At 38.6% G+C, this 15,731-nt stretch overlaps 1 protein-coding gene across 3 annotated transcripts in view; it reads right to left on the bottom strand.

Moving 5' to 3' along the window:
• The window catches only part of LOC113091961 (protein sidekick-1-like), a 110,828-nt gene that overhangs the window by 56,700 nt on the left and 38,397 nt on the right, over positions 1-15,731 (bottom strand). For all 3 annotated transcript variants that reach the window (XM_026257647.1, XM_026257645.1, XM_026257646.1), the window contains 6 exons: positions 14,036-14,138; positions 13,597-13,770; positions 10,001-10,137; positions 7,498-7,645; positions 3,463-3,603; positions 48-229 (listed from right to left, as the gene is read on the bottom strand). In XM_026257647.1, the coding sequence (XP_026113432.1) occupies positions 48-229; positions 3,463-3,603; positions 7,498-7,645; positions 10,001-10,137; positions 13,597-13,770; positions 14,036-14,138 (885 nt within the window). The remainder of the gene's footprint in view (positions 1-47; positions 230-3,462; positions 3,604-7,497; positions 7,646-10,000; positions 10,138-13,596; positions 13,771-14,035; positions 14,139-15,731) is intronic.

Below are 15,731 nucleotides of genomic sequence, written 5' to 3'. Positions count from 1 at the left end.
CCGAGAGAAGTGGCTACTGAGAGTGTGACAGAGAAACAAAGTCTCACCTCCCTGCAGCGTGTACTCAGTGACAGGCTGACTGAAGACGCCCAGGCCTGCCCCGGTGTACGCGGCCACCTGAATCTCATACTGGGTCCAGATGATGAGCTCTGTGATCAGGCAGTAGTTGATCTCAGGGCTGGTGATGTTCTTCTGCTGGTACTCTCCAGGGAGCCCAGCGAGCCGGTACCTGCATCAGGGCAATCGATGGCCAAACAGTGAGTGACAACGATTTTCTTCCAGGTCATCGTGCTGTTAGAAGTCATCCCACAGGCTGTAGAATTATTAGGCACACACTAGCTCTCTTCCAGAGAAGAAATGGTGTTAAATATGCCACTGATGTGGGAATGCTGTTAAAAACAGCATAAATATGCACAACACATCCACTGAGGAGGATAAGAGTGGACAAACACTGCTAATGAAATGCATCCAAGCTAATGCTACGTAAGAGAAATGGGTGTCATTTCATTGATCGATTTTCTCTGTTGGGTGTAAAGTAACTAATAAATCAAAATAAGATCTTGACTGGATTCCCTGAATGATCCTTCAAAATCATTCTAATATGCTGATCTGAATACTTTCATTCAGCAAGGACACAGAAGTTGTAAAATGTTACAAAAGATTTATATTTTAAATAAAAATGCTGCTCTTTTGGACTTTCTATTCATCAAAGAATATTAAAAATATTAAACTTATTTCAACATTGATAATAATGGGCTAAGACCAGCAAATCAGCACATTAGAATGATTTCTGAAGGGCAATTTGACACTGAAGACTTAGATAGTTTGAAGAATTAAAGTGAAAATTTGATGTTTATCTGCTTACCCCCAGGGCATTCAAGAACATACACATACACAAACATACACAAACAAAACCAAATTAAACCCTGCGGCTCTTCATGATACATTGATATGTAAAGACACAAAATGATTGGTCTGTACAAGAAACTGAACAGTATTTATATAGGTTTTTTTACCTCTGATTTTCACCACAATGTCTGAACTGTCCTAGATGCGTTCATGTCTTTTTCTTCAGCTGGCATGTGAGGTGTCTTATTCTTCTTCTTGCTTTATGGCGGATCACAGACTTGTGCATTACCATTACCCATCTCTCAATTGGACCATTAGTCTCAGCCTTAGACGTCATGCCCACGGACCATTGGCTAAACGTCTGATGCATATGGAACACAAAAGTGGAAACACTTTCGACAGGAGTGTCGAAGCTGTCAAGGTATTGGTAGAATTCTATAGGATTTCCATGAGATTTGTGTGTCCCGTTCTTTAATGTCCCGCCTGGAAGCAAAGATACCGTGGTTCCAAACACTCTCACTAAAGAAGAAAGTCATCGTGTTTACAACGGTGATTAACAACGCTTATCAGGATCAACTAAACGCTGGATTTTCAAAAGTATGTCAAATATTTAAAGTTTGCGGCATAGAATCTTTAAAATATGTCTGAGAGTTTTACATACCGGTCTCGAAATGTGACGCCTCGAATAATGACGATGAACGAAACGAACTGTGATTGTTTGTTTGACATGTTGGTCAAATGACCTCATGGGCGGGCCTAGGCCAATGAAAGCTGCCATGAATTCCAAATCTTTACATATCAGTGTATCATGATGAGACGCAGAGTTTAATTTGGTTTTGTTTGTATATGTTTTATGACTTTAAAAGCCGTGATTCCCATACACTAACATTATAAGAGGGATAGACTGCAACGGTTTAAGTCTCTGTTTGTGTTCTATTGAGAAACAAAGTCACCTACATCTTGGATTCTCTGGGGGTAAGCAGATAAACATCAAATTAAAATTTTGGGTGAACTATCCCTTTAAATCAGTATCTTTCAATAGGTTGTTCATATAAAGCCCCAGACAAACAAAATCTACACAAATAACTAGCAAGAATGTGGTGTCACCTCACGTCGCCTTTGTCTGGGCCAAAGAGTTGTGCTTGAGCACAGCTCAATGACAACAGTCAATGCTAATATGTACGTTCTGCACCTGTGTGAGAAGAAATAACTAGCAGCAAAAACCAGCAGGTAACGCTAATCTATATTCGTCATTCAAAAAGGCAAGCTGGACTGCAGATATACTATTAACAGCCTCTTAAGTCTCGTCATTTACTTGCTGATGGGCTCTGAAGATCAATCAGACCAAAAAAAAAAAAAAAAAGAAATCAGATGATTTTTTGCTCAATCAGACAAAAAAGCTGTGTGGAATAAACTGCAAAAACTAAGCCAACATTAAGCAGTGGTCAGCCTGATGTGTCATGGCCTTAATAATGCATAGTTGAAGACACATTCACAACAGAATTGTTTTTTTAAGTAAATTATATTTGAATAATTTTATTTAAATGTAAAATTTTTTATTTTTATTTAAAGAAAACAGCATTGTTCTGACCACTAGTGTGGAGCGTCGTTTTTGCCAAAACCTTTAATATGGCTTGACTAGATTCACTATCACATAAACGTCAAACAATCATTTTGAATCAGTTTGCTTATAAATATGCTTGACTACGACTGTATTAAAACAGCAGTGAAAGTGACAGCACTAAGGTCAACTCCATTATCTAGATGGGATGACAAATGCAATCAAAACTGACATTGCTGGCCCCAAAATAAGCATCACTTTTTAATCAAAAGTGACTGCCAAATAAATAAACATGTATTTAAAATGCAGATTTTTGTGCCATTAGTGGTACAAAATGGAATTTAGAAACGATGGTAACACTTTGATGTTAACTACACAAATTAACATGAACTAACAATCAAAAAGTATTCTAAAGCATTTTATTAATCTTAGTTAATGTTCATCACAACACTAATACATTATTAAAATAAAATGTTTTATGTGTTAAGTAATATTTAATGCACCAGAGCTAACAAGAACCAACAGTGAACATTTGTATTTTTCATAAACTAACATAAACGAAGATTAATAAATAATGTATTGCTCATTAATAGTTAATGTATTAAAGTTATAGTTCACCCAATCATTTACTCAGCCTCACATTATTCCAAACCTGTATGAGTTTCTTTCTTTTGCTGAACATACAAGAAGATATTTTGAAGAATGCTGGTAATCAAACAGTTGTTGGGCCCCATTGACTTCCATAGTTTTTCTTTCGCTGCTATGGAAGTTAATGGGGACCAACAACTATATCTTATTTTGTGTTCAACATAAGTAAAAAACTTAACAGGTTTGGAACAACATGAGGATGAGTAAATTACAAAATGTAAATTTTTGGGTGAACTGTTCCTTTAACTGTAAAGCGTTTCCAACAAACAACATAAAAACCGAAAAAAGTGACTCAATAGAGAATCTTAGAGTGAATCCACAGTATTGTGGAAGTACCAGGAGTCATATATTGGCACATTTCATCTGTAAAGTGCTGACTGTGAAATGGTTTGTGCATGTCCCACCTGAGGACGTAGCCTCTCAAGACTCCATTGAGCTGAGGCTCCGGAGGCGGCTGCCACTGCACCATAATGGACTGGTTGGTTCTGCCGCTGGCGACGATGTTCTTGGGCGGAGCGCTGGGCGGTTCCTCTCGCAGTGTCAATCTGAAGAGAAAGCATTAGAGCATTACTAGCACAGGTACACACTCAACAGAGTTTCAAAGTGTTCTTACATAACTGATTCATTGCTCTATTTTCTCTCGTGCGGATCAGGTTGTCGTCTCGTCTCGCTCTGGGGCGCAACAGTGTGAGCCGCGTAAGTGTAACCCCCTGGTCACAAGTCCATTTCCCAACCTGATGCACTGTGTCACATAACTCCATCAAAAGCTCTCATGCGCTTTCTTGGTTAAGTCTCTTTGATTGATTTTTTTATTTTGGAGGTCGCTGCTCACGTGACAACTGGCTTGGTTGAATTCACAGCCATACAAGATTGCGTTCGTTAGCTCAGCACTTTCAAGCTAAGCTAATCATTGAAATTTCAAGCTTTCGAATTACAAATAGACCAATCATTTTTAAAGATAAGAGCATTTCATGGTTTGTTGTAAGGTACGCCACAGTAGCAATGTGCATATCTGCTGAAGGATTTGTCCTCAATGTCATTGCTTTTTAACTCCTAATACCTGTAACTAATACCTGTACCCTTTTCAAAAAGGAAACATACTAGACAGCACTATTTCTATTCAATCCTAAGAGGAGAGAATTTTTTTTTCTGAGCTTATATTTTAGTTTATTAAAGGGTCTCAATTCTCATTTGTTGACTGAGACTTTGAGAGATTTTAAAAATGCAGTGGCTCCGGGCACACATCAAAGTGCAAACGGACCTCAACACATTTCTCTCCGAAAAACTCAGAGACAGGAAGAAAGACATTGAAAGTCTTGTTGATGTCGATCATCAAACAGGTGCATTCATATCGGTACGATGCGTTACTTTATTCAGAGTCCTTTATTTTGACTGGGGCTGCCATTTTCAAAACAAGGAAAATGAACACTTGTTCACAAAAGACTGTTGGTCCTTCCTTACTAGATCTTACTACAACAGATTCGTAATGAAATAGTAAACACTTTTGGAGGGAAACGCTAATGATTTAGTTGGCTCTCTGGACATTGGTTATGTCCTAAAGGCTAGTTTGCTAGCATATATAAATGATAATCTGTGAGTAATGCTCAGTTCATTCCACCTACAGAAAGTGCATTTTCTTAATTAACGAAGTTTAAGAATGAATCAGTGTAGAATGCTTAATAGTGCCCGTAGATTCATCCTACCCTTTGCGTTACATGCTAATGGACAGTTAAATCTGCATTAAAGTTTAATAGGATCATTGGGTCCTTTCAGATTTATTGTCAGAGTCTTCTTAAACCTCTGACCACACTTTGTTATTTCTTCCCAGAAGTCTGTTTTATAATTAATGCCCTCTATAACCAATATCATGGAGCTTTTCTCAGACAGTGCTCTGTAAATCTGCCTAATGATGGCCATAAGGAAAGACTCCTTGCAGATACAGAGCTTTTTTTTGCCATAGCCATGCTGTATCTACACATTTGTTTTACACACTTGCACTGTGCCACCAGCTATTAAGCATCTGCTTCTAAACATGAACAACACAGGAAAAGTGCCTAATGCTGTCACGAATGCAGTAAACTTTGTTGTCTTATGACCTGTTTTCAAGCATTAGAGGAATTATTATTATTTTTTTTTTCTGAGAACTATTAGATAAACCACTTTCTAACATGATATTAAACCTGCATGAAATGTTGCTAATTTTAAAACCAATCAATTGTCTGCGCCTCAACACTCACCTTTTAAAAGGATAATTCTGGCCTATACTTGACTATATCTTACAATTGGACAACAATGTCATAATTCAATTTCTGGGAAAATATAGTTTTTTTTTTCCATAACCACAAAGCAACAGTTGGTCCTAAACTTACTATACCCTATTAATTATCTCAATTGAGGCTTTTACTCTTAAAAATAATAATTCTTCATTGGAATTGATGGTTCATTGAAGAAAATTTAACATGCATGGAAACCTTTTATTGTACAAAAAAGTTCTTTATACTGAAAAAAGCTTATTTAGATTATTAGATGCATTGCATTTTGCCAAGCTCTGCCCCAAAAAAGGCAGATAAATAGGACATGGTTTGGGAAGGTGATGGCTCATTATGAGAGAGCTGCACTTCTCTGTTTCTATGGGCTTGTCAGCTCTAGTTCTTCTGCTTAATAAGCCCAAAATGGACAGATGTCTGTCACAGCAAGGAGACATGCATGCTAGAGAAGATTGATGGGGCCCTTCAAGCACCACTTTCTGTTTTAACTCTGTCCCTCAGGAAGCATCTATGCTCCAAAACAGAGTCAATTGTCCTCCACATAAGGCTTATGATTTAGATATTTTGCTTTCTGTTATCTTAACACATACTGTTTCTGAACTAGTTTTTTATGGTTAAGCAAGAGACTTCATGCAACTTCTCCGGTCTGCCTGACATCAACATGCAAATGACTAGGATTGTAAAGCACAAACAAGCAAAGCTCAGTTAATACAGGTACTTAACTGAAACATCTGTGAGCAATGAGCATTCCCTTCGAAACATCACGTTTGCAGTGAATTTAAATTTGAAAGTATAATTGGAAGCAACTGAATGCAGAATTTTGGTTTTGTTTTTACATAGTGAGTAATGTATGCAGTCATGAAATCACATTCTCTCCTTCGAAAAATAACCTAAATAACTTCTAAAATGTTTAAAATAAAACAAAAATGATTGTAAAACTGGCGTTGATGCAAAAAAAAAAGGCAACAACAATGAGCAGTCGTGCTCAAACTACTCATGATGATATGATATTAAAATGGTAGGTTATGAATTGCTTTTAGCTTCCTGCACTTGAATATAATTTTCCAAATAAAGCCCTTAAATGTGTAATGTGAGCACGTCTGAAACAGTTAAGCATTAATTGAGGTTAAACAAGAGTTAAGAACCTACCGCAGGTCTTTAAAGTTTAATGTATTCTCTCGTCAGACTGGGCTCCACATTAACCTAATGACATGAATATTTTTCAAAGACAAACTAACAAATATTACATTTATAGAGTGGGCTAAAAGTCAAAAAGTTCAATTTCCATATTCACTTTTCCTGGATAGGCACACAACACAACACAATAGCACTATTTTGGAAGAGCAGGTGCTGAGAAAAGCCAGATATCAGCGGTGGGAGAAAATAGATGTGAAGTCTGCAGAGAGATGATATTACCGCTCTACGTACCTGACTGACTCACGCTGATTGCACGGTTTCCTTTAAATCGCTTGCTCATTAACAGCCCTTTGCATTTACTAGAACGCTTTCATTATTCACACAAGTGTAAAAGAAACGTCTTTTTCTGCTGCAATGCCAGATGCATAGTTACCTTGATCGTTCCACTGAAATTGAAAAGTCTTTTCAACTTTTTGTTGCTCTCACCCACCTGTATACTGTAGCTTTCAGCTAATTTAGCATTGAGGAGGAAGAGGTTTAAGCAGCTGTATATCTCTGAAAAACCATCCCCAACACTCAGCTAAATAAAAGCGATTAATTTTAAGTGAGACATTGCAGTTGCGGGCGAGAGACGACACCACCTTCTTTTCACCTGGAACAGAAATGGCATGTTTTGCCACGTCAGGAGCAGATAAAACTCTGAGGAGCTGCTGGGAAAGAGACGTCTGCTGCCCACAGCTGCAAGCCTGCGAAAGCACGCTGCTATGGGGGTCTGATTAGACCGCGAGGTGAGAGTAGAGGCCTGCCACTCACGACCTGAGAAAGAAAACCTACGGTGTTGTGATTTCAGCCGCAGCAGGACATACTGAGAACTGTGGGTGGAGGAGTGACAGAACACACACTTAAACTGATGGGCAGCAGCAGACCATAGTGTGATGGGACATAATAAGCCTATTGCTGACCAAGCTTGAGTGTAAAAAACTGAATCTTGCGATGATGGGCGGACAACATGAGAATAAGCAGCTGTTGACAAACCTGTTGGTTTCGGTGCTGTACTGTCCCTTGCCCACCTGATTGACCGCGCAAACTCTGAACTGGTACGAGCGGGCCGGAGTCAGGCCCTTCACCATGGCTCCAGTCACCGTGGGGTCCACATCAGGCAAATACACTCTCCAGGGAGAATCTGGTATACAAAGAGAAGCAGAACATTTCTAACTATTAAAAAAAATACAAGGGACATCATTTATTTATGTATCTATTATAATGGTATTATACTGATTTACACTACTGTTCAAATGTTAGGGTTCGGTAGGATTTTCTGAAATGTTTCTGAAGTCTCGATCAAAAATAGAGTACAAACAATATTGTAAAATATTATAAAAATGTGAAATAAATGCTTTTGAATGTGTTTTAAAATGTAATGTGTTCTTGTGATAGCAAAGCGAAATTTTCAGCATCATTACACATTAGCGTCACATGATCCTTCAAACAATATAAATGTCTGTAATATAACTTTTTATCGGTTTAATGCAGCTTTGCTAAAAACAATTCTCAAAAAAAAAAAAAAAAATTTACTGATCCGGATTATGAGTGTTAACGTATCTCATATTATATATTTTTATTAATACAAAAGTTCTTTCTAGTTCTCGAATCTGATTGGCTGAGAGGAGTGTGATATTCAAGTGATAACAGAGTATCACTCCGCTTGCAGCATTTCTCATAGCAAGTGTCATGGTGGACTACCAAATACACAATAATTTTATAAATTTTTTGTGTCATGGAATGTAGTTTTTTTTTTTTTTAAGTGAGAATGTACTTGTTTAGACTTCAAATAGGAGGTTTGTTAATAAAGATGCAGGTAATCACACTCAGGCCATCTCTCTCATAATACTCTACTTAATACAGTGAGCTTTTAATGTAGTAACTCAATGTTCCTTGATTGAGGCCGAATCGACTGAATCATAGACATACCGATATTTAGCCATTTCACATGGCTACTTGTGTGATATTGCTCATATATTTATTAGATATTTCATTTCTTCTCACCTATAATAATTAGTCAATATTTATAACCCCCCCCCCAAAAAAAATAAACCAGTCTCTTCACTGACCCTTAGATTTAAACAGGTCTTTACTGCTATTGTACTAAAGACTTCTATATGTAAATGAGCTCTTATGTGATAGACTAATCAGTCTGCATGTGCAATGAATCACTCTTACAAAAAGTAAGCCTTTTCCATGATAAAGTCCCCTTTAACTAAAGATCTGTTAAGTGAAATCATTTCTGGAAATGTTATTGATAAAAGTGTTATCAAACCTTGTATTCTGGCTTCTAAGGACACATGGTGGCATATATAAAATTACACAATTTGCATAATCAAGCACATTCACATGATACTTGTCAAGATATTTTTTACACAAATGACTCGTCTACTCGTAATTGCATAACATGCTTGAGTCTGGACTCCTCACAGCATTCAGACGGCCATTAGTACTTAATGACCCTTAATGACTAGCCCATGTAGCTTCAGAAATTATACAACAGACTCCAAACAGCATTTGCAATGAGATGACGTTTAGATCAAAAGAAATTAAAACCATCCTTTCTTGAATAAACATCTCCTGATTCAAAACATACTGTAAGTACTACTCATTGCGTTATGTGTCAGATCTTCTTAATGAGGAGGAAAATTACAGATTGCACCTGAAACCAGTGTTTTTGAGGTCAAAACATTTTAGTCAGAGAGAGAGAGCAGGTTTTTCTCAATTTATCCGAAAGGTGTTTCTAATGGGACTTCCTGGCCATATTGCACCCTGCACCAGTAATCTTCACCTCCACTCCAACACATTCCTCACTGTCCTCTTCCAGCCCTGCAATATCAATCTACTTGGGTGGTTTTTTTTCTTGGTTCTGTAATACCACTGGCTTTTACACCACTGGTTGACACTAGCTGAGATCAACTCTCATACTGTATGTAGCATGCACTGTAGCAGCTGCGTGCTTGCTCTGGACTGCCTGAACATTCAGATGCATCATGGGTAGATGTGAATGAGGCACTGCCGGTTCGGAGTGGGATTCACTTAAAAATTGTGCCACTGAGCAAATGGTTTTACAGTGATCCCAAGAAGTATTTGGACATCTTATTCACTCTTAAAATGATTTGATTTCAGAGCTATAGTACCTTTCTGAGATCCTTTTGACACAAATGTCTTTTAATCAAGTGGTGTCAAGGTGATTTTTATTGGATGCAAGGAGCTGAATTCAGAATACCACATTTGCATACTACTCATACTACTTCTGCCACTGAAGAGTGCATTAATGGGGCTCCGGAAACAAAAAATCCCTTTCATATTTTCCAAATCAGAGCTTATTTTAACAGCACCTATATATATATATATATATATATATATATATATATATATATATATAGTCTTGTATCTTTGTATTTTGGCCCAATGCTTGTATATGATTCACAATCATATACAATTTTCTTTTCTATATATTCCTTTACAGTAAATAACCCTTGGTTTATCTTACTGTTCTCTGAAAGCTCCACCACATAATGCAGTAGGGGGCTGTTTCCATCGAAGGGTCTCATCCAGGACAGATCCACGCTGCGGCTGTCGTTGGCATTCAGGCTGGCCTGTAGGTTTCGAGGCGAGTGTGGCAGCTCTCTGAGGACAGAAGACAGCAAACTTCAAATAAGGGCTGCTTCACACTTCTCACATAAGTGCTACATAAACAAAGCTAGCATATAGGCTCTATATAGAAAGTGTCGTCATTTTGGGGCCACTAAACTAGATGGAAATCAAGCACAGGGTATTACAGAAGTGCTACCAGGCGTTCCTTGTGGTTTGGGTCTGTTGATGATCATCTATGGGACTGTCTCTCCCAGTAAGCCTCCTTGGCCCATTTTCAGATCTACTATTGTCGGTTTCCTGACAATTTGTGCTACCCTGTCTGATTTTGCTACCTCCCATTAAAACAGATGATTTTAATGTGACTTAAAGGCTTTACTAACGTGTAGACCTACCTCAACCCTAAACCTACCCTTACATTAGGATAGCATTATAGCATTAACACCGGCCCTCCATGTTCAGAAAGACTCCAAATTCAGCCCCGAATCTCACAGCCCGTCGAAGGCAGGCATCCATTTGTGTTTGTCTTGATGTTCTTCTTCACACTCACTTTTTCTAAATCTCATTGATTACTTTATTAATTATTTCTGGGGAGGATAGGCTTCCTGCTGAGACCAGGCACCGAGCACCAACAGTCGCGCTTGGAAAGTTTGTTTTCTCCTCCAAATTGAGTCCATGGAGAGAACCGGCAATGCTTAAGATTTCATCACTTTTCTGTGTTCCTTCTGCCTAAGATTATGCCGTTTCTACAGGTGTAAAAAAATATACACTTTTTCACATGGTTTTAACAAGACGATGTCCTCAAAATGTTAAAAAGCAGTGATTTCCCTATAATGAATAAAATATCTCTAGAAAATATCTCTAATAAGATAAAATAAAGAATTAAAAAAACATTCTCTAAAACAAGTCTTTTTGGGTGAAGTCTTGCCTTTCATGTAAATGTATGTTTGTCCATTAAGTTATCATCCTTCACAGGTATTATTCGAAAACAAGACACATTCAATATGATACACTTTTTGCATTTTTAACATTGCAATAATAGACTACACTGGCAGAACAAATATGAAAGAGACCTCAGGACTAATGATTTGCTCAGATCGTTGGATCATCAGTGTTTAGTTATAATGGCGTGGGCTATGATCGCTGAAGGGTGAAAAATACAACGCATGGGTGACTTCAGCCACTGGGGAAAGTCCTCCTGATAACTTGCCCGATTCCACACAACCATCTGATACCACCATGGCATCTTCTCCAGCTTAATGAGGAGCCAGAAAACCCACAAACACATAATGAGTCTTAGTTCCACACAACATTAGCCTCATGAAATCTGCATAAAGTACACACACCCGCTGGTTAACTGCCGTCTTCCAGCGGTTTATTTCTGGAGAGCTTCTGAGGGGATTTTATTCCCTCATCATATTGTGATACAGAGTCATAAGCAAAGGCTTTAGGTGTTAAAATGTTTACGCTGCCAAGATTTGGCTTTTATTCCGGGTTTAAGGATTCGACTGGCAGACACGGATCAGAAATAGAGTTTCAAATAGCCGGGATGAAGAAATCTACCCACTCAGAGACTGGTCAAAAGGTCAAAAGCTCTTTAGGAGACGGCCAGGACATTTTTTTTTTCTAGAAGAACAGTTAAAAAAAGCACTCCTTAATACTAGCAAACCTAGCTACTTTAAAAACTAGGATTTGAAAGTCAGGATTTCGAGGCAAAGAACAGAGGAAAAACTTCTCTTGATTAAATAAACGCTTTTAAAAGTTGCAATTAGCGGGCTGTTGATGAACATGAAAATTGCGTATAAGCAGTTGGAATCCAGATGGAAAGGTTATGCTGAAAAAGGTTACTGAGGAAAGGTCAGTCAACACGCTCCTGCTGAGAGCAGCAATCCACTCAGACAGTGTATGCAGATGCTGCAGTGGGTGATCATAGAGAACCAGGAAGAAAGATATAGAGAAAAAGGATCATGAGCAAAGTTAAAGGGAGCTTTTTGTATAACAGCATATAACAGCACACTAAACGCAAAGCTCCATTCAGTGTGTTCTGTGTGCACAGTGCACACCCATGTCTCAGGCAACGCTTGAACAATTAACTGACTTTCTTTTCGCTTCTCTTGCGCTTGAACGGACTAATACATAACATATATCAAAATACCATCTTGTTGTTGAGAATCTTCGAAAACAGTTTGCTATGTCTAAAGTAAATGTAAACAGTTGAGAAAGAAATCGGCTGTGCATCAGTATATTGCATCCATGCATGGGGTCTTAAAGGGTTAGTTCAGCCAAAAATGAAAATTATGTCATTAATCTTCGGGACACAGTTTAAGATATTTTAGATTTAGTTTTTAGAGAGCTCTCAGTCCCTCCATTGAAGCTGTGTGTACGGTATACTGTCCATGTCCAGAAAGGTAAGAAAAACATCATCAAAGCAGTCCATGTGACATCAGAGGGTCAGTTAGAATTTTCTATTAGATTTAGCTCTTGGACTAAATCTAAAATATCTTAAACTGTGTTCCGAAAATTAACGGAGGTCTTACTGGTTTGGAACGACATGAGGGTGAGACATTAATGACATAATTTTCTTTTTTGGCTGAACTAACCCTTTAAAGTGACTGTGCCTAATAAACCGACTGCTGTCTTAATGTTAATAAAAAAAAAAAAAAAAAAAGAAAAATCACTCACCGCTCTTGACGGAACAAACAACTTTGGTAGCTTTAACAGTGATTATATTTAATTTATACAGTGAAAAAAATGCAATGCTATTTTAAAGCTGATTATTAATTTTCTGTACTTGAACACTTAAAACAACTACAAACCTAAAGCACTGTTTAATTTGTATCTTTGTTCATTAGACCTTTCACTTCTCTTTAATACTGTTTGAGCTTTATATTTGTTAGTAGTTTTTGATGTGGTATCAAAAGAGGAATCATGATGAATTGTAAAAACTGGTATCTTAAACGTCGGTGTCATATAAGCTTATTTATTAGAATAGAAAGAAAACATGAGTCAAAAACAATGACTGCAACAACTATTTTCATTTATTTGTATATTTTTTGTGGCAGGGCCAGAGAAAACGTTGGCAGGGCAAGTAAAAAAATTGAGCAATCTGAAAGAAATCCTTGAAAAAAAAGATGAAAATTTTCATTTGTGGGTGGATTATGTAGGACCACCTAAATATGTGTTTTTTTAGTCTGTTCTATTGTCCACCGGGTGGAAATCATATTACACCTATCCTCGACAAGCCTCACGATTTGAGGTATTATTCATGTCTATAGCAGAAACGGCGTGGGATGAGCTACATGACAAAGTTGAATACTTAGGGTTAGAGGTTTTTGAGAGCCGTCATATTTTTCGCTCTTCAGTTCCGTCCTCACACTTCAAAGCCGGCTTGTGAAAAATGACGCGCAATACGCATCTGGAAGGTGACACACATCCATCAGCACAGCGCATTAGTCAGCCTAATGCTCGGAGATGAAGGGAAGCTAAGTCACTCACATGACCTCCAGACGGGCCGCCTTGGAGTCGTTGCCGGCCTGAGAGATGACGTCACAGGTATAGTCCCCGATGTCCCCGGACCAGGTTTGACTGATGTGCAAGGAGCCCTCCTGCAGGCTGATACGCCCCCCTCTGGTCTGGCTCACTAACTCCTCATCCTTTTTCCACACGTACCTGCCAAGTGAAGGAGACGAGGAGCAGAAGAGAACTCTATCACAGTCAAACTGACACAGGGGGAGCACAGGAAACAGCACTGGCTCATTACGCTGATATCCAGCATATTAGTGCCGAATTAACTGTACAGCACTACGGATCGCGCTTTGAATCAACTTCAAGGCCTGTGGGCTGACACTCTGAATTAACATTACAATCAAACCGAGCGTGGAGCCCTGGGCTCTGATGTTGAGAAGAGAGGAGGAAGCAGTTTGTCATCACCCACCTCACTGCCACGCGCGGGTCGTGGGTGGCACCGCACTCCAAAATGGCCGTGGTCCCCTTAATGACACGTCTGTCCATGGGAGGCCTGGATATGGACGTGCGACCTTGGAGCAAACACAACACTGTTAATTCTGCACTAGTTCAACATTTCCAAGAACCAAACAGCTACGCTTCACTGTTTAACAGCCTTTTCACACGTCAACAGCCGAGTGAATTTCCTTCCCGCTGAGACAATGCCAGGACTTTACATGCTCTGATCGGTGTGTAATAACAAGTCTGGATGCTGTAGATATCACCTTGTGAATCTGTGCTAAGAAGCTATTTTCACGGAACAGCTTATCAGTCTCTGCTCTGACTTTATTTATTTAGAAAAGGAAGTTTGATGTGAGTTTCGCTTTTGTATAGACCAGAACCGCACATTTCTGCTGAATAAATGGTGGTCAATTAGTCACATTATTTTTCCTGTTCATCTGAAATAAAATTATATGATATATATGTACTCTTCATTTATAAAACTGATTGTCAGATCATGTTTAATGTGATGTATTAAAGACAATTAGCATGTTTAAACTCACAGTTAAAGGGATAGTTCACCTTAAAATGAAACTTTTATGTTTATCTGCTTACCCCCATGGCATCCAAGACGTAGGTGACTTTGTTTCTTCAGTAGAATGCAAAATTAGATTTTTTAACTCAAACCATTGCAGTCTATCAGTCTTATGCTGTGTTTACACCAAGCGCGAATAGAGTGCCAAATTCACGTGTAGCTTGCCGCTTGAACATTTTGAAGGTATTCGCACATCTAGAGGGAAATATACGCGCGTAGAAAGCAAAAGTTTCTTGTGGGAGGGGCAAGTGCTAGTGGTTGTCTGTTTGCAAGATGGCTGATGTTGATCGAGCACTCGGGTCTTTTCCACTTTTTCCTGCACACGTCCTCTGAATAAACGCATGATCTTGTTAGCGAAAAGTAGCTGAAGGCTATATTGGAGGAAAATACTTGTAAAAAACAGCGGGAAGGCCGCGGGTCGATAAACGTGTACGTGACTCAAAAGTTAAATGTGTATTTACAACACATTCTTCCAAGCAAGGTCTTATATGAACTTGTGTGTGATACTTGTGTCATAAAGCTCCTGTTGACTGCTCACTGACAACATCAGTTGTTCCTCCATGTTGAATGAGTGACTCCTGAGCAGGCTCCTGATTGGTTAACGCGGCACAAATTGACGCCAAAGTTCAAATTTTTCAAGTCGGGCGGCAGCAGAGATGTATAGTAACGAAGTAGAACTACTTCACTACTGTACTTAAGTACTAAAAGGTGGTATCTGTACTTTACTAGAGTATTATTTTTTTCTCCTACTTCCACTTTTACTTCGGTACATATTTTTGCTGAGTTTAATACTTTTACTCCGATATTTTTTTCATGTGCTGCATCGTTACTCGTTACAATTATAATAATGTTACGAATCATTCCATTACAAACCACTGCCAGAACTGTAGATGGCAGATTTGATGAAGCTGCCACATCATTGAGCGAATCAAGCGATAGAGACTGCGCGTGTTGACTGAACTGCTGTGAAGAGAGAGATGAACACCGAGCCGAGCCAGATAATGACTCGTTCACGAGTCAAGAACCGGTTGCATTGGTTCTCGGATGACCAGTAACGTTAGTTCTTTCTGACAGTTTGATTCAATAAACC

This window comes from Carassius auratus, unplaced genomic scaffold, assembly GCF_003368295.1.
Source record: "Carassius auratus strain Wakin unplaced genomic scaffold, ASM336829v1 scaf_tig00214411, whole genome shotgun sequence".
Taxonomy (NCBI): Eukaryota; Metazoa; Chordata; class Actinopteri; order Cypriniformes; family Cyprinidae; genus Carassius; species Carassius auratus.
Note: the sequence above shows the minus strand (reverse complement) of the source record. Positions and strands in the feature narration are given on the sequence as shown.